At 47.4% G+C, this 21,404-nt stretch overlaps 2 protein-coding genes across 2 annotated transcripts in view; one reads left to right on the forward strand and one right to left on the reverse strand.

Annotated features, from left to right (window-relative positions):
* Window positions 1-12,631, forward strand: part of CDHR1 (cadherin related family member 1) — a gene marked incomplete at both ends in the record, with an annotated part of 46,748 nt that extends 34,117 nt beyond the window's left edge. The window contains 4 exons of the mRNA XM_082311091.1: window positions 168-235; window positions 2,821-3,049; window positions 3,988-4,242; window positions 12,080-12,631. Coding sequence (XP_082167217.1) covers window positions 168-235; window positions 2,821-3,049; window positions 3,988-4,242; window positions 12,080-12,631 — 1,104 coding nt within the window. The remainder of the gene's footprint in view (window positions 1-167; window positions 236-2,820; window positions 3,050-3,987; window positions 4,243-12,079) is intronic.
* A 4,951-nt stretch (window positions 12,632-17,582) lies between these two features.
* Window positions 17,583-21,074, reverse strand: LRIT2 (leucine rich repeat, Ig-like and transmembrane domains 2; the record flags this gene model as incomplete). Its single annotated transcript, XM_082311292.1, has 3 exons — window positions 17,583-18,394; window positions 19,786-20,567; window positions 20,965-21,074. The coding sequence occupies 3 exons, from the start codon at window positions 21,072-21,074 to the stop codon at window positions 17,583-17,585; spliced, it is 1,704 nt and encodes a 567-aa protein (XP_082167418.1).
* Window positions 21,075-21,404: the final 330 nt, after the last annotated feature.

The raw sequence follows: 21,404 nt of genomic DNA on the forward strand, positions 1-21,404 counted from the left end.
GTGTTGGATTTTGCAGTTTTCTAGGTGCACATTTGGGTATGTGATTTCCCCCTTAAAACGTGATGGCAAAAAGAGAGGAAAGCATTTGCGTTTTTAAATGGCCTGTTGTTAAAACGTTTCTTTTCGCAGTTTAGTAAAGGACGACTTTCTTATTTTCTTTTCTTAAGGCTACAGATCCAGATTCAGGGCTTTGGGGAGAAGTCAAGTACTCTATCTATGGAACAGGAGCAGATCTGTAAGTAAAAAAAAAAAAAAAAAAAAAAGAAAACTACATTAACATCTAAGCAGAGTTTTAAAAGAATTTAAAAAAAAAAAAAAAAGACTCATTCTTGACCTGCTCATTTCCAAGGACATTTATGCCATGTTCTTTGTGAGTTCTGTGAAAACAAGAGCAGAAAAAATAGCATGATCATTGAACATCTGCTTCATGAACACATGGAATTTTACCCACAAGCCCCCAAAGAGACATAAGGCAGCTGAAGTACCAATACACAGGATCTGTTCAATCACCATTTGAAAAACGCTTGTAAGAGAAAGAGGAGGTTTTGGTCTAGTTGTTGTGAAAAGTCAGTTCCTAAGGGGAAAAAAATCCCTTGCTCTTTCCCCTTCCCTTTCCATATAGCTGTACAAATAGTTCAGTTTCAATTCTTGTCGAAATAAATCAAAGACAAGACTTCTAAGAATATAGACTTTAGCTTTGGAGGCCAGCTGCATTGGGTGTTCAAAGCATTTTATATATTTAAACTTCATAGTCCTGCATCAGGGAAGAAGGGAATCCTATGCTTACTTGATCTGGTAATGATGCCTAGCTCTCTCTCCCTGTCTTTGGGGACAGTGCTGGGGTAAGAACATCCTGAAACACTGGTTTCTCCCACACTGTTTCCATCCCAGCAGTTGCCCTGGCCCATTGGCTGGGGCTCCCAGCCATGGCTAGCATCACTGGCCATCACAGATATTGCTGCTGGAACCTGCAGCTCCTGCTGGACATGGTGGGGCTGCAGGGCAGAATACTGGAAATGAATGAGCTTTTCAGGCACTCATCCCCAGAATCCGTTTTTCTCCGTACATTATCCACCTGGAGTTAAAGCTGAATACTTCTTGTTAAGGTCAAAGCCATTTAGGAGGCACAATCAAAGTCCAAAATCCAGGATGTTAAGGGTGAACCTCTTCTGTAGCCAGAAGGATACACATTTCCAGGATGGATTATTTTGAGCTCTTCACTAAGTCCTTAAGCTAGCTGCTAACTGCATGGAGGCAAGCAGGCAAAGGTCATGTCATGCAGGCAGACCTCTTAGGTTTAAAATGTAGCAGCTGGTACAAAGAAGCTTGTGAAGGCTGTTGACAAAGGATTTAGAAAAAACTGAGTGCAACCTTATTCTGGTTGGCGTTATGAGGATGTTCAGACTCACTGTTGAATGAGGAAATTAAGATGCGAAGACTTTTTTTTTCCTTCTTAAGTATGATTTTTTTTTCTTTTCCTCATGCCAGGATGGCATGGCTCTGTAAGGCTGGATTGATTTCCTAGCGCTGGGACCTCCAGATCTGCCGAACACACAGTTTGATGCAGATTTGAGCGTTTCAATTAGAAGCATGATTTTTTTCTGTCTCAGGGGTTACATCAGTGTATATGCAGTTGCATTGGCAGAAAAATGAGTTGTAGTGGAGTAAGAGGAATAGTGTTAACTATTGAAGATAAAACCTTTATGCTGGTAAAACTACATCGAAGCTGCCAGTGGGAGTGGGGTACACTGCTGTAATCTCTTCACATCTCAGTGCTTCTATTCTTCCTCTAAAATGGGAGTGATAAGAGTTCTCTCTGCATGGCTAGGCTGGGTTGGGTGCTATAGGAGGCACTCAGCACAGGCTGTGTCTCTTACCAAGGGTTTGCACAGCTCTTTCCACCTCCAGGTCTTGGCTTTCATCAAGACTTGGATTTGTATTTAACAGGGTAATGAAAACAATTGAAGATTCTGGATTATTAAGTGCCCCTTTTATAATCACTCTCAATTGCGCTCACAGTTGGAATACAGAAAATATTTTGTTATCCTGTATATTAATTAAAGTGTATATAAAACCTTTCATCTGTTAAAAACCCTACTGCTCGGAGCCTACACTGTCAGTCCATTTTTAAAAGACACTGGGTTGGTATCTTCTCTATAAATCCAAGCTTTTGGCTGACACTTTTGACAATGTCTCAGTAATTACAAATGTGTAGATCTGAACTTGCTACAGATAAATCTGAACACCCACTCCATCCCAGTGCCAGTCTATGGAAAAGTGATTATTTTTGGAGGAGATAATTTGCCCTGCACTTTGGGGGATTTGAGAGCAGCCATTTTTCTTACCCATTCTAAGAAGCGAAGAGCTTAAATATGATATGCAGCACGCTTCCCTTAGCTATTGAGGTGATATCAATCAACCTTAATTTATGCAGGACATGATCTAATACATTGTACTTATAAACTGAAAAAAATAGGCAGTTCCTTAACGTTTTAATGCAATGAAATCACTCTGGGAGAAGGCCATCACACTGAGCATTTATTGAGGACAAAGGCTTTAAAAGAAAATGTAGCTAAAATGGCTAATGCACAATAGACAAAAACACCAGACACTAATAGTTCTCTGTTTTTCAAGCCTAAAGGAACTAGCCAAAAACAGGTAGAGTGAATGATTTGGAAACATCAGCCAGACAGGAGTTAGGTGAAGAGTACCAATATTTGGGCACAGCATTTCAGTGTTTAGAGCCCAGCTTTGCCCCAGACTGTAAACACACATTAAGTGACAAAAAACCCCAAAAGTCTTTCCATGCTTCTTTTCCAGGTTCCTAATCCACCCATCAACAGGTATAATTTACACCCAGCCCTGGGCTGTATTAGATGCTGAAGTGAACTCAAAGTATAATTTCTATGTGAAGGCAGAGGACACAGATGGGAAATACAGCTTGGCTGAAGTGTTTATCACTGTGCTAGATGTCAACGACCACTCTCCAGAGTTCAATGAAAACATCCAGGAAAAGACAATGATCATCGGGACACCGGTGAAGATAGAGGTGAGAGATGACACAGTGTGTCACAAAGCAGAGTGCTTTGGAAAAGCCCCAGCTCTGCTGTTTATTGCTCAGGGATCATGATGAATGCCTGAAAGTTGGCTTTTCCTGGGGCTTTAGTTTGCACATCTATTGTATGTAACAAATGGATTAAAGCGTGGAATGATAGTATTTACAGACTGCTGAGAAGAAGAAATAAATTCTATGGGCAAAAGATAAAGTTCTGTTACAGTATTTGAACCATCAGCTGGTGGAGGATCCTGGATTATACAGTGATCACAAGAAGCCCAAATAAGATGAGTGAATTAAAGTACAGGGTTTTGAATACTTAACCTTCCTGCCACGCCTTTGTGCTCAGCTGCACAACTTCTCTCCCTTCACTTTGTGGAATTGTATTCATTGATCCAGTGTGACACAGGAGGTTAAAAAAATGCAATCACAATTCACAGGCAAAGGAGCAGAACATCCTATGTTATGCATATTTGAATGCATATAGTGAAGCCTGATTACACAACACCTAATGTTAGTAGAATAAATATCACAGCGCAAAAATTAAGGCAGCTATAGTTTATAGTGTGGAGCTAATCCCATTGTTCTCTATTCACTTCACATTTGTCCCTCACGCTGTATGAGAAACTCCCCAGCAGTGGACCATTTGCATTCTACAGATAGGTTGTGGTTCAGTTTTTCCTCTGATTTTATTTAATCTCAAATAGAAATCGCTTATACAAAAAGAACTCTAGTCCTGCTGTTTTTCACTAGAAAATGTAGCATAGCTGATACCAGAAAAGGGGGAATTGTTTCCAAGATGAAACAAAAACAGCCCAGTCATCTCACAGCATGCATATTATCGGAAGTGAATGCTCAGAAACTTTTAGAGTTTTGTCTTCAGGCAAAGGTACAAACAATAACATCTTTGTTCTTTACACTTCCCCTACAAGGCTATAGATCAAGATGCAGAAGAACCCAACAACATTGTAGATTATTCCATCATGCAAGCAGATCCAGCCAATGTGTTTGATATAGACCAAAGCACTGGGGAAATCAAGCTGAAATCCTATATCCGTTCCCTGGACATCATCTACAACATCACAAAGAACAAAGACTGCATATGGTCAGTAGTGGTGCAGGCCAAAGACCGAGGCTCCCCGTCCTTCAGTACCACAGCAGTTCTGAAGATTGATATCACAGAGGAGGTAAGCAAATGTTTTAGAAAAATCCTTATGTGATGTGATCCCTGAGAGGCACCGAAGAGTAGTCACTGCTTGCTCCATTCCTGAGACTACTTTAAAGATGCTTCAGGAGTTGACATCAATAGCCAAAAAGTTGCCAGCCATTGCTTCTCCTTTCTTGCTAGCTGTTCTGTAGAGTGTTTCTAGAGCCTTGTGGTGAAGCTGGATTCTACAGCCACAAATGTAAAAGATATTTTGATCAGAGAAATTGCAGAGGTACAAAGGTAGGAGCATAATGTGGTTGGGAGATGAGTTTCTTGCATCTGATTGTTAGAGATAGATGCAAATTAAGGACTATAGACTCCTGAGAGTAAACGTAAATCCTGACTGCTAAATTTCTGATTTTTTGTTTTCATTCAGGAGAAGAAAACAATCTTTTTCCCCTACAAAAAGTGAGTGGAAAGTAGCTGTGCCCAGAGTGAAATATATCATACCAGTTTTACAAGTCAACATAAGTGACATAGGAAAAGTAAGAAAACTTTATAGAAATGCTTTGAAGTGCATAAAATTTTGGATGCGAGTTTAATAATTGCAGTACTATTAGCAGATGAAACAAGAAAACTCTAAAAGATAGCACACATAGGTTGAGAGTTTCCTGTTAGTCCAACTTTTACATCAACCAAAGAACAAGCAGCGATTTATGGTGAGCAGCGCATGCTTGCATGATTCTTATTTATTGTAACTGCCTTGCCGTGACTTTAAGTAGGTACCAGCAGGGAGGAAATGGACTTTAAAGTAGATGAGAAACACATCATTAGCCTGACAGTCTCTGGACCACACACATACTGGGCAAAGATGCAAATATCTTCCTACAGAGAGCAGCTGGCCTTCTCTTTGTTTGGTCAAAATGCACCCATTGCTCTTTTATCTCTTACAATCTTCCTCTGATTTCTCAATCTCCTCTTATTCCACTGATACTCCTTATCAGGTGCATTTATATGATACTTCTTGTATCATATAGTCTACAGAGCCTGCTGGAAGTTAAAAGGTGTCTGCAGAGAAGACTTTTGTGCTCGTCAGCAAGGTAAACTTAGTCACCACCAGCACAGGAGTAACTCCCGGTCTCTGTTGTCAGCGCCTGCCCCATCAGGACTGCCGGAGGACTCAGGTCTGCCCCGGCAGAGGGGGTCCCTGGCATGGGGCTGCCTGTTGGGGCTGGCCACCCTGCTGCAGGCTCCATGAAAGCTGCCATGCAGCGCTGGGGCTCGGTGTGGGCAGGGCACACCTCTTCAAGGCTCTGCCATGTGGAGCTGGGGGACTGTGCATGTTGGGTCTCTGTAATAAGTCTAGAGATTTAGCCATTCTTACTGATATAAAGGAAAGAAACTGCTTAACACTTTGATTTCCCACGGAAACCATAAGTTTTGGTGGGTTTTGTACAAAAAATAAGAATTGCTACCCGCAGCCAATAGTGGGAGGGCCCGCCCCCCCACCTTGCTTCTCATGGGGCACACATTTCAGGAGTGCGTGGCACCAGGTGGCCTCAGGCACTGTCCCCACTGTTGGCCCCCAGCATCGAGCCTCCAGCTTTCCCTCCCGTCCCGGATGAGCTGGGAACCTCTCTGTTAGCGTGTGGGGCTAAGGGACAGGGCTGAGGGCTGTCAAGGGGAGGGAGGGTGCCCCACACCTCCTCTGCTGGGGGAGAGGTTGTGTCCCTGAACCAGCTGATGAAGGACATCTGGAAGGAAAACAAGAGCCGCTGATGCTTTAGGATAAAGAGTTTCCTGGATTTCCTTCTAGTGCCTGAAGCAACATCAGCACCTGATGAAAGGTGCCTCCTACAAAGTCCCCTCTCTGCTTCCTTTTCTCCCCCTTCGGGGGTACAGATTTGGCACAAAGTCAGGGAGTGCCCCTCCTGATAAAGTCTAAAGGGGAAATGGAGAGAGGGCTGTGAAGACACAGATTCCTCTCAGACACATTTTTTCCCTTCTTCCCATGCTCTTCTCGATGCTCTTCTCAGAGCCCAAGATAGCAACAGCATCTTCTTTCTTCACTTGAGTAGGTCTCTTCAGCAGGATCTGCACTGCTAATCTGATATTGTATCCTCCATAAGCTTTTTTACATTTCTCCATTACTTCTTCCATTGCTTGCAATGATTTGGGTTGTTTTTTTTTTTATCCAAGAGCATCACAGCCCCTTGCAAAAACCACTCTCAAATTTCAGCTTGCATATGAGTGAGATGCAGTGCCAGTGTACAAAACCCTTGGTGACTCCCTGTGTCCCAGAGGCAGCACAGTCACTGCTAACACTTTGCGAAGAAAACGGTCTCTTGGACATTGCGTACGCACACTCACACACATGCACACACTCTCAGAGGCTGTTACAAATGTACGTTTCATCCCTCTCTGCTCCAGCTGTACAAAGTCTCTTTTAGTTAGCTGTTTGGTGGGCATTTATGTATAACTGATTTTGGATAAGGAGGATGTTTTTTAATGCATCCTCTAGAGGTTTCCTGCAGTGTTAATCACACCAAGTAATTAAACAGGCATATTTTCTGATTAACATTTACCATTGCAATTAGCGCAAGGCTGTGCCCTTCGAGATAGATGCCTTGTGGCTAAGTTCAGCAGTATTGCACATCAAAAGGACCTTTAGCTCTTGGAATAATACAGTGATAAAAAATTCCAGAGGCCTTTTAATTTAACTGAGTCTGGGTTTATGGAAATTGGTATTGAGTGGTGTCTGTTAATCTCCTGTCCTTTCTCAACAGAATAAGAAACATGCACTGAAAAAGCCACTCTTTTTTTCACCCTTACATCTCACTCAAAATCTATTCCTGCTACCCGAAATTTTCATGGAAAGCTGATTCGTGTTCCTGATCCTGAAGGCTGGCCTGATAGGGGGGTCCCTCTGCCTCTTCATGACTCCACTGAGGTTCTGCAAGTATATGGGGGCGTTTATTTACACCTCTTTATGGACTGAGGCTTAAGTCCACATTTAGACAGCATAATCTGTGGTTCTTAATAGCTTTGGCCACTCATTTAGACTTCTAAATATAGCTGGTGAGTCTCAGTTTTAGACTCCCCTAATTGAAAGGTTCAACAAATACCTTCTGTGAATTAATGTGGATATCTCCTCCTCTCATACTAACTCTGCAACCATGGGAACTGTGGTTGCTGATGGTACTAAACATCCTTAGCCGCATTTGCAGAGCAGTTAGCCTCTTCTTTCCACTGTTACATAGACCTTGAAAAAAATTGTTCAGAGAAGGTTGGTTTGATTTGAGAAGTCTTGCCCCATGCCCATGTTTGTATTGCAAAGTGATGTAAATGCAGCCTTTGTATATGGTGATAGCACTGCTCTTTGCGATAAGCACTGGAGGGGGGCAGCTTGTGTTCTGCCTTGGATCAGGAGTTAGTTACTTCTGAAGCAAATCTCCCGATCATCCCCACATACTGTGGGATGGCTCATGTCTCAGCCCCAAGCACACAAAGTGGGCTTCTTTCAGATGAAAATGTGTTAGGAGAGCATAGTTAGTGTGCTTTGGCACTAGCAGGCAGTCCGACCCTGCAACCGGGCTAGAGCAATCTGAAGCAAAACCCCAGAAATGCTGAATATGTGGAAGTGGGCTCCTCAGAACCAGCTGGTTCGTTGTACAGATCCACTTACTCAAGTCGACACAGCCTGAGTTGTCTATAATCTGCGATAGCTTGGGTTCTTAACAGCTTCAGCTGCTTATTTAGACTTCTAAATATAGCTAGTGAGCCTTAGCTGGTCTCGTGGTTGAACAGCTCAACCACACGCTCCCGTTGGGTCCAGCTTCTGGATACGCCTCCCACTCGTTCTGCGCGCTGCCACCCATGCGCTATGAAAGGCTCTTGAGAAGCTGCCAGAAGGTGTGGATGTCTGCACACTGCAAACTGTTGTGACAGGAGAGAGAAAAACAAAGGAAATAAGTCACCGTTTCAGTAGCAAAGAGAGACATGGGCATCCTCTTTGGAATACTCAGGTTTTTGAGGAGGAAGCCACTGTGGAGGAAAGATGGCAAGAATAAGCCCCACGTGCTGCAGAGGGGTGTTTTCCACAGCCTGCCCTTCAGGTACGCAGCCTGAAAGCATCTCTCTACACTGGAACTGCACAGCGCGGGGTCTTATGAAACTGGCTTCAAAGGCACGTGTCAATGTTAGAGCCTCTCAAAAGCTGGCGAGTCCCAGTGACTGCGGGACATTGCATCACCTTGCGGGACTTGGGCTGAGGAGCTTCTCTGCAGGGGACAGACAGTCACAAGGGTTCTGCAAGGGACCATACATGCCCATTGAATAAAAAAATAGGTGATGACATCTTTTAATCCAAACAGTTGCTTTAATCTTTTTAATTGTATTCTTGTCCCAGGACTGGACTTCTCCTTTTTTGAAGCTGATATGAACAGCTTAGCTACTTCCAAACTTCTGCCACGGTTCTGTAACCCTCTAATTGTCCTCCATCCTTCTCTGGGCTCATTATAACTGTGAAGTCAAAGCAAAAAACCAGCAGAGCATTATCTTTTGTGAGCAGTGGTATTTTAACTCCTTTGATGGCTATTAAGAAAGACAGTGTTTCCTTCAGGTTTTTGCCCACAGAGATATTAAAGTGCTTCCCATACCAGCTTTCATTTCATTGTGTATCTGCTTTTATTTTTTATGCGTACAAGAAAAATCAGTACTCTTCAAAATGCAGCATGCTTCTTCGGAAAAAACAACAGCTAAATAAATTACAGAGTTGCCGTATTTGTTGACCCGGTTCTGAGGCACTGTTGGTAATCAATGCAATGACTTGAAGGTGTTTTGAATGTGCAGGGTAGCGCTCAGAGCCAAAGCTCTTAAACTTAGTGTCCAAATGCTCCCAGACTTTCAGTGTCAGCGGGTGCTCAGACCTCTCTTGGACCTGGTCTGTGTGTTAACTGACTAGGCCACCGTGGTGACACAGACAAGATTGCAAAGCTTTTTGGTGACGAATGCACTTACATAAGCCTCTCTGCAGGCTGGCTAAGATGACGCTGTTCCAGGCTTGTTTTGCAAGTTATTCCTTCTATTTATCCTGTGAGTGTCATGGCCATGACAAACAGAAATTCTCCCACTGTATGCTTACAAAATGCTTTATGTTTTTATGCAGACATTACAGAAGAGCTGTTATCCAAGGCTGATTCTAGGTAAAGCTTTGTATAGTACAGGCCCAGTAACTAGAATAGAGGCTGAAGCAGCTAACTATTAATGGTTTTAGTTTGGTATTAATCACCTCTTCATAACTGGAAGCTCTGAACAGCTGCCAGACTTGGTGAGACAAGGGGGAGACGAATGAAGCTGAATTCTGAAACTCCCCATACGATTTCCATCAGTTCTTACCCCCGTAACTGTTGTACACTGGCAACATAGACATGTACTTCTGTCTAATCCCATTTATTCAAGGTTTTCAAATAGCTAGTCAAATAATTATTACTGAGCTATAGGGTCGTCTTAAGTATATGTCATCTTTCTTCTTGTGTTGGTCCTATACTATTTAGCCATCAGTGCCTCGCTACAAAATAGGTCTTGACAACACTCATAATAAGTGGACTCATTTCAGGTCATGTACTACTTAGCAGAGTTTATCTCACACTTAATTCATCAGACTTTCACATGAAGTTAAGTAAGCCAGGGTAGAATTTCTGTCATCTGATGGGATTTAAGTACACAAAATCCATGTAACACAGAACAGCAAAGCTGATGTGAATCCAAGCTCCACCAAAGTCATGGGCTGCTCTGCTTTTGGTTTCTAGCTTAGGTCCATTCCTAATTAAATAATGGAAAAACTCTTTGCACAGCAAAATGATGAAAATTGGTTGCTACCTGTAAGGTAATGTGGTCCGTGAGTTTCAATAGCATTTCTTTGCCCATTTCTCCTTGGCAATAGGAAACGTTCAGGGTAGGGGAAGTCTACCTGGTCTTGGAATAACGTGTTTGAGGTAGGTTGTAAAAATACAGAATTGAAGTGAAGACAGTGGGGTATGTCTTAACGAATTTATATTCCCTAAGTTTAGGGATGTGATTGAAAAATAGTGTTCCTGTGTAGTACAGGACAAGAGGTACTCTGACGCATCCTTCGGCGATACTCTTAGTCATCTCCCTCCACAGAATGGGGAGGGTAAAGAGATGAGTGTCCTACTTTAGAGTCATGCAGGGAAATCCATCTGATTGCAATTTAAATGTCTGAAAGTCAGAGGTTCAAGTCCAAGCTAGTCACAAGGCTCTCCTTATACTCACTGTCTTTGATACCTATTTTAGCATGTGGTGACTGCTACTCTGGAGGTGTCCTTTTCTCCCCATTGACTAAAAGCTGGGTGCTTAGACTCCTGACTAAAATGCAGATAACCTGTTACTGGACATGCAAGGTTTGGGTGATGGTTCCCTCCTGGAGTCAAGACCCGAGGAGTGGGGCACGGTGGGTAGCCCTGTGTCTCCACAGCCGTGCGTAGCTGTATGACCAGTCCTTGGTAGACGAACCTGCTCGTGAATGTGCCATTTCTGAAGGATCTCCTGGCCTTGCACAACACTACTGTCTGCCCAGATACCCTTGCAAGAGCTTGTATTCATTATGAACTTCTCTTGGAAATGTCGTCCAAGGGTGGACTACCATGCCATGAATAAGGGTGATCTATGTGCTGTGCTGCTGCCCTTTCTTCCCTGGTCAACCAGGTGTTTGTACATGCTCCCTAACTTATTTTAGTGTTTCTGGATTCAGTCCCATGTCATTGCAACTGTCTTCTCTCCTGTGCCTAGTTCGGCACTTAGCTCCCTTTATTTTACATGCTCTCTATCCTGTACACATTTTAGCCTAGTTCCTAGTTGTATTTATAATAGATACTGGCCCCTTTCAAATATAACTATGTGAGGGTTGACCATTTCTCTTATTTTTGATATTTCCAGATCAAGTCCAGGGTAAAATCCTATATTTTAGGTCTCAAGAAGCGGCCATGGACAATATTTGGAATTTGCATGAGTGGCGTCCTTTCCACCATTTCTGTAACAATGGTGATCTCCACCATCATGTACTGGAAAAGTGTGAAAAGATCCAGGCTCCACCCACAGGGCAAAATACGCAAAATTATACGGGGACCTCCGAGACGCACAGTGTGCTAAGCTGCAAAGTGAACTGGCCATTCATTTGTCCTTAATATGCCATCTGTAGCTTATGTTATTGCTTATTTCTTTTCTTTCTAAAAACAAAGCTCTTTAGCTCTACTCATGTCCCCTACCTCAAAAAGTTTTGTTATGTCTGTAAAAGAGTACTTGAAAACAGAATGCAACATGTACCTGCTAACTACTCATTTGTACACTGTAATTTTATAAAGTGAAGTTTTCTCATAACCTTTTTAATGCCATGCTCAGTCACAGTCCTATAAACTGCATGACCGTATCATCTGCAACTGTTGTTGAAAGATCATTTTCTACTCATAAACTTCTGTTGGGGTTCAACACTATTATTCCTAGGAAATTAACTCTGACAACAAAACAGCTGCAGATCCTGGAGCCAATTATTTTCTTGCACAGTTCTTGCAAGTTAAACAAACACTATGGTGACACGCAGGAATCCGTCCTAATTTGCAGTAATACTCCTGTAAGCTTTTGTGCTCGACAGTCATCCGTCTCACAATACCGTAACGCTTGCCCAGTCTCCTTCTCCATCTAAATTCTCCAGACCGGGACTGGGTCTTTGACTCTCATTTTTTTTAGAGACAACTTCCATTAGTCAGCCCTGCTTGTTACATATTTTGGACAAATGAAATTTCTGGGTCACTGTCGGTCCCATAGAGTAAGTCACGTGTTTTCTTTGTACTCTTTTACAGACTCTTCACAAAGGGCCTATGGCCGCCTTTTTGATGCAAACTAAAGATAACCCCATGAAAGCCTTAGGAGTGCTAGCTGGTGTCATGGGCATAATGGTGCTGATAACTATCATGATCTCTACTGCCATGTTCTGGCGCAATAAGCGGTCCAACAAAATCATGCCGGTAAGAAGGATCATAAAAAAGAGACAGACGCCGCAGTCCCGGACAGTCCGGATGGAGTGGCTGAAGTTCAAGAGGCCCAGCAATGCTGCAGAGAAGTTTGTCGTTGAGGATGATGCCAAGAGCCTACACAATGAGAACAGCAACAACAACATCCAGGTTGCCCCCGTGCCACCGACCGCCCCCTTGCCCCCGCCGCCCCCCGCCCTGGCTCCCAGAGGGGACACCCCGGGGTGGCGGGTGCCAACCGTCTCCGGCTCCCTCACTCCCAAGTTTATAAACAAGCAGCTGAAGAAGAGAGGTCATGGCAGCGCCCACAGCGCCCTCGTGTCAGAGCTCAAAATGAAGTTTGAGAAGAGGAACGCAGCGATCGGTGAGCCCCACATCTAGGCACCCTTGGCAGCCCCCAGAGACTGCGGATTGTGGCTGTGCATGGATGTATTTATGTGCTGTGGTCTTCCCCGTGTCTGTCAGCACCCTGTGAACTGAGAGCAGCTTCTCGCTGTGGTAGCCACCCCTCACCTTCTGCAAGTATGTGCTACGGAGTCACCTCACCCATAGCAAATGCTGCGGTCCGCGTCCAGTTGTGACCGCACGACTTCGGCTCGTGTCCCAGTGCTGGTCCCTCCCTGCAGCTGTCTGACCAGGGTGCTGAGTACCCTTGCCCCAGCCACAGTCTCCCCAGGTGATCGGGGATTCGGGTTGCCCCCGTTTTGGAGGTCCCTACCCAGAGTCCTGGTTTTCAGACAAGGCGCTCTGCAGCCAAGGCACTGGAGGATGCCACTTCTGACCTGGTTTGGCAGGCGGGTTTGAGGTGTACAAAAGCCATCGCTTCAAATCCCAGACCCACTTTTGAAGACGTTGGCCTGGCTGCGGCACCAGCACTGAATTAACGCGCAGGTCTCCTACAGCAGTGACACTGCACGCTGCGAGAGGGCAGCGCGTAGCTGGTACCTGCTGTCCTACCTAGGTGGTACCTGCTGTCCTCAGGGCGCGACGCGCTTTGCAACAGCTGGCGGAGCGATGTGCTCATGGCTTGGGTACCTTCATTCCCAAAGGGTAAGCCAGCCAGTTTGGAGAAGTTCTTCATTTTCCTGCAGCTTATGCTGGCTTTTGCCAGAGTACATTGGCATGATGCTGCGCTTCGCTTCTGCCCGCGACTTGCCTGCTCATCAGGGGACGGGAGGGCCACCTCAGCCTTCCCTAGGCCAGCTGGGGCAAGATGCGAGCGCAGGAGTTCGATAGCAGGGCTCGCTCGATACTGCCTCCTTCTGACACCGCGTCCCTTAATGAGGGGGAGGACAGCAGGAGAAGGCCATGATTAAAGCAGCAGGGAAGACAAGGTAAAACCGAGATAAAAATGATAAATGAAAAATATAGACAAGTGCTGGGAAGTCACATATGTCGGCCAGGGAAGTGTCTAGACAAATCATTTCATTTTGTACACTGCTAGCAGCGTCGGGGAATGTATTTCATCTCCTCTCCTGGCTTGCTCCAGGTACTGGTTTCCATAAAAGGAGATTCCATAAAATATTCTGGTTTGTCCTGTCAGTATTTTTGAGTGAATTATGCAAGAGTTAACGGGGCAGGGGGTGGGGAGACGAGGCATTGAGGGGCAGCTGACACTTTCACTGTTAGGCGACAGTAAAAAGGCACGGAAGGCAGAGCACTTTTTTCACTGGATCTACCCCACAGTTTCTGCCTCGTGTTCGTTTCTGAGGAGATGTTTTTCATCTGGGCCTGGCCATTTCCCATCCCTTGAGGAGAAGGCAGCGTGTGCGCCGGGCTGGCTGGGGAGCAGCACCCTGCGCCCTCTGCCTGAGCCCTGGCCCCGCAGGGCAGCTGTGCTCTCAGGGATCGGCACCATGAACATCAAGATGGGGAGCAAACCCTACAGGACAGGACACTGTGTTAATTCAAGGGGGTCATGAGACTTTTCTCCAGCTGTCATTTCAGCTGGACCAGCAGACCTGGCCCTCAGGGCCTCTCCCTCCCTTACCCCATTAGCTGGTCTAATTCCCTTTATTTGCAGCAGGACTTCATCAGCCTAGGGGATAGCTGGTTGAATGAGAAGTTACCCACTTATGGGAAGAATCTTGGGTTTTTTAACTTCAGTTCAATCCACCTAGAAGCCAGAGGGCGACCGTGGCTCGTGCCACCCGCAGGCTGAGCCAGGAGTCGTAGCCGAGAGTGCAGCGGGGTCCTGGCTGGGGGGCCGTGGCAGCAGCGCTGCTCCCAGAGCCTCTCCTGCCACGTCTCGTTTCCTCCGCTGTTTCTTGCTTATCCCGCCTCCTAGGGCTGTGTGGTGTGAGCCCCAGGCTCTGGTGTTGTCCTCGTCCTTGTCCGCCGGCCGCGAGCCGGTGGGAGGGCGGAGAAGCGCAGCCCGCGGCTCGCTCCCGGTTCCCCGCGCGAGCACGTGCCTTCTGCTGGTTGTGTCTCCGCGGGGTTCTGCAACGTTCCCCGAGGTACCAAAAGTTTGTGATTTATTCCCCGCACTACTGTTTTCCTGGTGTTGTGTTGAAGCCAGTATTCAGTGTTCATTCTCCAATGAGGAAAGCCTATAAAGACCATTCAATTAAGTGTGATTTAACAGGAATTATAGGCTTATAGTCTTAGAGATTATATTTAAGAGGGAATAAAGATGTTTTATTACTATGTTGTGAGACTTTTTTCCAGTTACTCTGTATTTCAACTTCAGGGTTTTTTTTTAATAAATAAAAAAAACCTGCAAAATGTGCTCCTGTGCATGGTGTGCTTCTGCTGGCAACGATGCCTTGTCCTTGCTTGTTCTGTGACCGCACGGGCACAGGCAGCCGGGCGGCTTTCCAGGGTGACCAAATGGCCCCTTGGGCGGGCCGCGAGTAGGAGAGGGGCTGTGTGGTTTTTGGCCAACGCCAGCCTGGAAGGAGAGGAGGCGAGAAGCGGGGTGCCGTGGGGTGTGGGGGACGGGCAGGGTCACAGACGGGCCCCTGGCCGAGCACCCGCTGTGCTCTGCAGCCCACTGCGGCACGGCCCGGGCGCAGGGAGGCTCTTCGTGAGGCAGCAGGTTTAGTTTGATGCCAACGCTCGCTGGGTACGGGATTCATTATGAACTTTCTACGTGTGGCGATGGGATGTTTTGTCTTTCCCTGGCTGTTTCCTCGCTGTGATTCAGCAGCTCTCTCTACAGTCTCTACAGTTTGCCGTTGTTCCTCCGCGTTGACTGGTGTGGGAGAAGGCCAGTCGCTACAGGCACTGGTTTGTTTTTCACTCTCCCTCGTACACAGCCCCGTGCTGGCCCTCAACCAGCAGCAGCTGATGCCTGGCGCCGTACGCACCGTCTCCCCAGGGGTTTCTCCAGGACACGGTTGTCTCCCTGCTTGGCCGGCTGCTTCTGCCCCTTCCCCACCGCTCCAGGCCCCCCGTCACACGTGCTGCAACTGCCCGGCCTCCCATGTCCCTGCAGCCGTGCCCCGGAGCTCCTTGGCATTCATGTTTCTTTGCAATTTGTCGCTGTAAAAGAATAGAAGCGAAGCGGAGGACATCTGCGTATTCTGAAAATCCGTCGTGTTTATTACTTTGACCCTAAAAGACTGACAAGACTGGGAGGTCCCTTGAGGTATAACACCGAGAGTCAGCATTGACTGAACGGGTCTCTTCAAAAGCTGTGCAGTAGGTTACAGCAGAAGGAGGCGCTGGGGGAGGAAACGTGGGGCCTGAGGAGAGACAGCGTGGAAAGCACACAGCAAAAAACAAAATACAACTAAAAAGCCAAACTGCCACGTAGTGAAGCTCACATCAGGCTTTATCTCTGCTTACGGCTACTCTAGTTTTTTTCTTTTTGAGGCAGTCTGTAACAACACATATGACAAGGGCTGCAAGTCTATTGGCCACGTGCTTTGGTTGTGCTGGAAAGCAGGAGGCCAAAAAAGAAAAAAATAAGTCACATATCCTCAGATGCCTGAGAAACGCGGTGTGAGCTGCTCCGTGAGCAGGGGACGGTTGCTTTTACGTGTATATTTGGGGTTCTTTGCCTCTAGAAAGGAGGCAAGCTTTGGTTTCAAAGCAGGATGGGCAGGAGGCCTGTCTGCATTTGGGGAAGGTGCCTGGCTCGCACCTTCGGCTCCACCTCCCTCTCTGCCCTGGCCAGTTGTCCCGCCAGCGCGGGTTCAGGCCGAGCGTGCCCGTCACCCCCCGCGTCACCCCGCAGCCACAGCGCCAGCATGGGAGAAAGGAGACCAAGTGCTGGGGAGGGCGAAGAGGAAACAGCGGTTGTGTGTTTGCCTGCAAAAGCCAAACTGTTCATTTTTCACCAGCTCTTGTTCTTAACTTTAGAAAAAACAGATTAACACAACACTTGTGCAGCAATAGGGGGGTGCGTGGGGGTGTATTAGTGTGTTAGAGAGCGTGTGCGCACACGTGTGTGTGTGTGTTAGTGTTTGCGTGAAACTAAAAATGGTCCTCTAAGATATGTTTGGACACAAGTAAAAGGCCCTCCCCTTCTCCCTAGTACAAAAAAAAAAACCCAAACCAAAAACCAAAACACCTCAAAACCCCCCAAAAACCCTATGCTGCGGCTGCATTACGCTGGTGTTCAGTAAGCGCTCGCACTCTTCCCGTTTCTGGTACAACTGAGGCTGTGAACTTCTTAGGGCTGTGTAAACCTTAAGGAGGAGTAAGGAAAAAAAACAACAAAACAAAGCAAAACAAACAAACCAACCAACCCCACCCCCAACACCTCTGATATTGATAAAAAAGGTTTTTCTCCAGGTGAAACAAAGCAGCTGCATCACGTTGACCCAATCCTTCCCCCCACTTCTGTTGCCGGGTATGACCAGAGCCCTGCCCTGGCTCCCCTGTCCCGTTCCCACGAGGCAGCACACAGGAGAAGCCGGCACCCGGCACAGGGCAGAGCTGCAAACAAGCCTCCCCATCCCCCCTGGCTGGGTAACATAGATAAAGAAATAAATACAGACAGACACGCGTGTGCGAGCGAGCAAGGGGACCCTTTGGCCTTTTGCCGCAGGCATTGATATTGGGTTTGGGGTTGGTTTTTTTTTTTTTGATTAACGCTTGTTTTCTAGTGTGTTTGTGTGCGTTGCGCCATGACAGTGCTGCGGAGGCAGCCGCGGGATGCGGGGGCACAGCCACACACCCGCGGCCGCACCCCCCAGGCACCCCCATTCCCAGGGCTCCCCAAGCCTGCTGCGAATCCCGGTCATGCTCCCCGCCGTGCCCCGAGGCCTTGCAGCACAGAGCCTTCCTTGCATGGTCCTTCAAGAAAACCAGCACGTGCTGTGGCTCGAGGTCATCTTTAAAAGATGCCGCTGCGGCTGCATTCGCGGGGCGGGCAGGGACCAGGCTAGTAGAGGTCGGCGCTGTTCCTGTGGGGCGGCCGGGTCTTGCCAGGCTCCTCGCGGGCTGGGGGCCGCCGGGAACCACGGCCACCCTCAGAGCGGCAGAGCCCGTCCTCGCTGCCGGCGGGCAGGCTGTCCAGCGTGCTCTCCTTGCTGCCAGCGGCCTGTGCCTGGCCCCCGCGGCGGCGGCGGGGGCAGGCGCCGGGGCAGCGGGCCAGGCAGCCGGGGCGAGCCTCGGCAGTGCAGGCGTACATGCCGGCGGGCACGGCCAGCACCATGGCGCAGACGATGACAATGATGTGGATGAGCTTCTCGCGCTGCTCCAGCTGGCTGACGTCGCTGCCCGTGACAAAGACGACACACTGGCCCTTGCGGGGGGCCTGGTTGCGCACGGCCACGCAGACCTCGTACTTGGTGGCCGGCAGCAGGTCAGTCACCGAGTAGGTGTTGACGCCGGGGCCGATGTAGATGGCATCCTTCTGGGCGGCGTCGTAGCGGCCCACCAGGAGGGTGTACCAGGTCTCCCCCGGCTCTGCTGCTGCTGCCGTCGCCGCAAACCACTCCAGGGTGATGCCGTAGACTGTCTGCTTGGCGATGCGCACTTCTACGTGGGCGCCCGGCTCAGCAGGGGCGATGGGGGCCCAGCCCGGGGGGGTGGTGGATGCCCACGGGGCCCCCACGCGGAGGGTGATGGCCACTGACGTGTTGCCCAAGAAGTTGGCGGCCGTGCAGGTGTAGTTGCCGGCATCCGCTGGCCGTGCCGCCGGGATCAGCAGCTCTGAGCGGACGGTCTCCTCACTGATGGGCTCGGTGGACACTGTGGGCAGAGGGGAGTTGTGTCAGCAGGCAGGGGACCCTCCTGCCCCTGCAGGGAGCCACCATGACTATGGGGCAGCCCCAAGACCACTCCTGCCCTGCCCAGGGAAAGAGGAAGAGGGGGCTCGGGAGCGCGCCAAACCCCACAGAGTTCATCAGCAAAGCATTATCCGGGCCGAAAGGCAGTAAAGGCACCGGGACACCCGAGCATGGGAGACAGGGACTGCACCCAACCCCCCGCCCCAGCGCCAGTGGCTGGGGAGGCTGCTGCGGGCAGAGGCCAAGCCACCTGTGTGCCCTCTGCCATCAGTGTGCTCAGGCCAGGGCAAGCCAGGGAGAGGACAGAAAAATGTCGGTCTCAAGATGCTTGGGCTGAAAAGAGGTGTGTGGAGCCAGGGAGTGTTGGGCTGGAAGCGCGATGCAGCTGTCAGAACAGTATGGAACACTCTGTCGTCTGCCCAAATAAGGGCTGTGGTCAGGAAAAGCCTGCATGTAATTAATTCAGCATGTGCTTGTGGAAAGATGCACAAGTGCTGCTACAACGCTGCAATTAAAGCAAATATCAGTCCAGGATTAAGGGCTAATGTCTATCTTATTTAGCTAGCTGGCTTATTAGGAGCACACATAACCTGTGCGGTGCCTGTATGCATTATTAGCTTACCTGATGAAAATAGCAACTTGTCCTAGTGAAGGCACTTTAGTAAAAATAAATGTGAGGGAGGGCGTGTAAGAGCTGAGCTGGATGGGCAGGAAGAGGCCTCATGATGAGGCCCTCAATAAAGAATATGAATAAGCAAGGCTTGTGGAGAATGACAGCCTCTCTTTTGGTTGTAGAACATGAATGGACACAGACAGGCAAGAGAGCTGCAGGGTTTTGTGGTTTGTATGGGTATTTCTTGAGAAAAACACGGGAATAGTATAGGAACATACATGTGTGTGTGCACATGCTCCTACAAACACACATGTACATACAAATATAATTATACAGAGTGTGTGCATATATATGTAGTATATAATATATAGTATAAATATATATGCATGTCTAGATAACTACATATTTATTATATATGTATGACTAACTGATGTAGTTCTTACATCACATGTCATGATGAAAAAGCTACTACTAAAAATCCACATATAAAATAATTGTGTAAAAATGAGGCCACGCTCCTTTCATCTTTGACTGATACCCTGCGTGAAGCAGCTCTTCTGATGCCGGTCAGATGTGCTTAGAGACATAGGATGATTAAGATTATTTGGATTATTGCCACCACAATAACTGTGATGATCTAAAGGGGCTGAGAGCTGGTGCGGTGACTGCAATGGCCTGAAGACCTACGTAAGCAGAATGTAAATTTTTAAGGAAAAAAAAGAAGAAAAAGCTTTGCTTACCATTAAATGCCCTTAAAAGTTTGAGTGCGTAGGTCCACCAGACAGCCGGGGAAGGGCTGGCTTGCACAAAGCAGGTCAGGGTGACGTTCAGCCCCACCGGGACTGTCAGGTTGGTGTCAAGGGCTGAGGTCAGGGGCTTCGTGCAGCTGTTGAGCTCCACTTCATGAAAAAACTTCCCTGCCCTGAACTTCGGGCTTGAGCAAGTTAAATAGGAATTCATCAGAATAATAGGTGGGCCAATGGACTTGATAAACTGGACAAATCCCCGCAGGCGACAGTCGCAAATCCAGGGATTGTCATGAAGGGCCAGGACAGCGTTGGAAATAGCTTCTATCTGCCCCTCTGCCCTCTGGCTTCTCTGGTAGATGGGCCAGCTGTAGAAGACATCCCTGGATATGATGGTAAGCTGATTTGAGGATAGATCTAAATAGGTCAGGTTGGGCAGATAGCGGAGCGCGTGTTCTGGAAGGACATCCAGCCGGTTGTGCTTCAGATCCAGGATTTTCAGAGCCGGGGTGTCTTGAAATGCTGTCCATGGCACCGAACTTAATTTGTTCCCTTGCAAGCGCAGCTCCTTCAGAGCCGGTAGATATTCCAAGCTCTTGATGTGCATCACTGTGATGTTGTTAAAATTGAGCCAGAGATACTCCAAGGCACTAACGTTTTCAAAAGACCCACGAGGCAATTCTGTTAGGTGAGAATTTTCAATTCTAATTTTCCGGATGTCCTGAGGGATGTTTGCAGGGATCTGCCTCAGCAATGTAGACATGCAGAGCAAACTCCTAAGGAGGAAACCAGAAAAATTCTCCAGGTCACACAGCACATTCATGGCTAACAAACAAACCAGTTCCCTATACAGGTCTACAAGCACTTGAATAATTACAAGGTATTGTATGCAAGACATGCATAAGCCATACATCCATCCTTCCGTTGGGTTTTACACCCATTTTCCCACAAAGACGACAATTAAGTCATAAAAATTGCTACATATGCAACTACATATCTCAGGGAAATAAGAGAAATCTCATTCTATGCTCAAGCTAGTGCTGTTCAAGAATTAGAGGAGGCACACCATGCGGCCATCTGTTTGGTTTTGGTGCTCGCAACATCGGCAACTATATATTGGGAATCGCCAAGCTGCTTTGCTAGTGCTGCAACTAGGGTAACTACCATTCTTACCTTCCAAAGCTGTCTTGAGAACAAGAGCATCCTGTGACACAAGATGAAATAGATGGGTTTATCTTGTGCACGGCCAGAAGAAGAAGGAAAATATGACAAATAGGGTCCATATTCTCCTTTAAGAAAGCACTGTGCAGGGTTTGCACCACACATGCCAACAGCCTCCAAGAAGCAAATCCTATTAGCTGTAATCTTCCTTGACGCAGAAATAAATCCTCCTGGAGACCCGACCCTAAAGAAGACACGTAGTATGGTTCATAGCCTGTGTCGAAGTGCTAAAAATCACCCCTGGGACCACTCTTGGCATTTATTCTTTAGCTGCGGGGATTCTGACAGATGTGTTTATTTGGTTGGTAATATGAAGATGGAGCCAAAACCGCTTCTGTTCCTAAGCCCTTACAAGTACTTGACCAGGCCGATTTCATTTTTTTTTTTTTTTT

This window comes from Platalea leucorodia (genome assembly GCF_965183815.1).
Source record: "Platalea leucorodia genome assembly, chromosome: 4".
In the NCBI taxonomy this organism is placed as follows: domain Eukaryota; kingdom Metazoa; phylum Chordata; class Aves; order Pelecaniformes; family Threskiornithidae; genus Platalea; species Platalea leucorodia.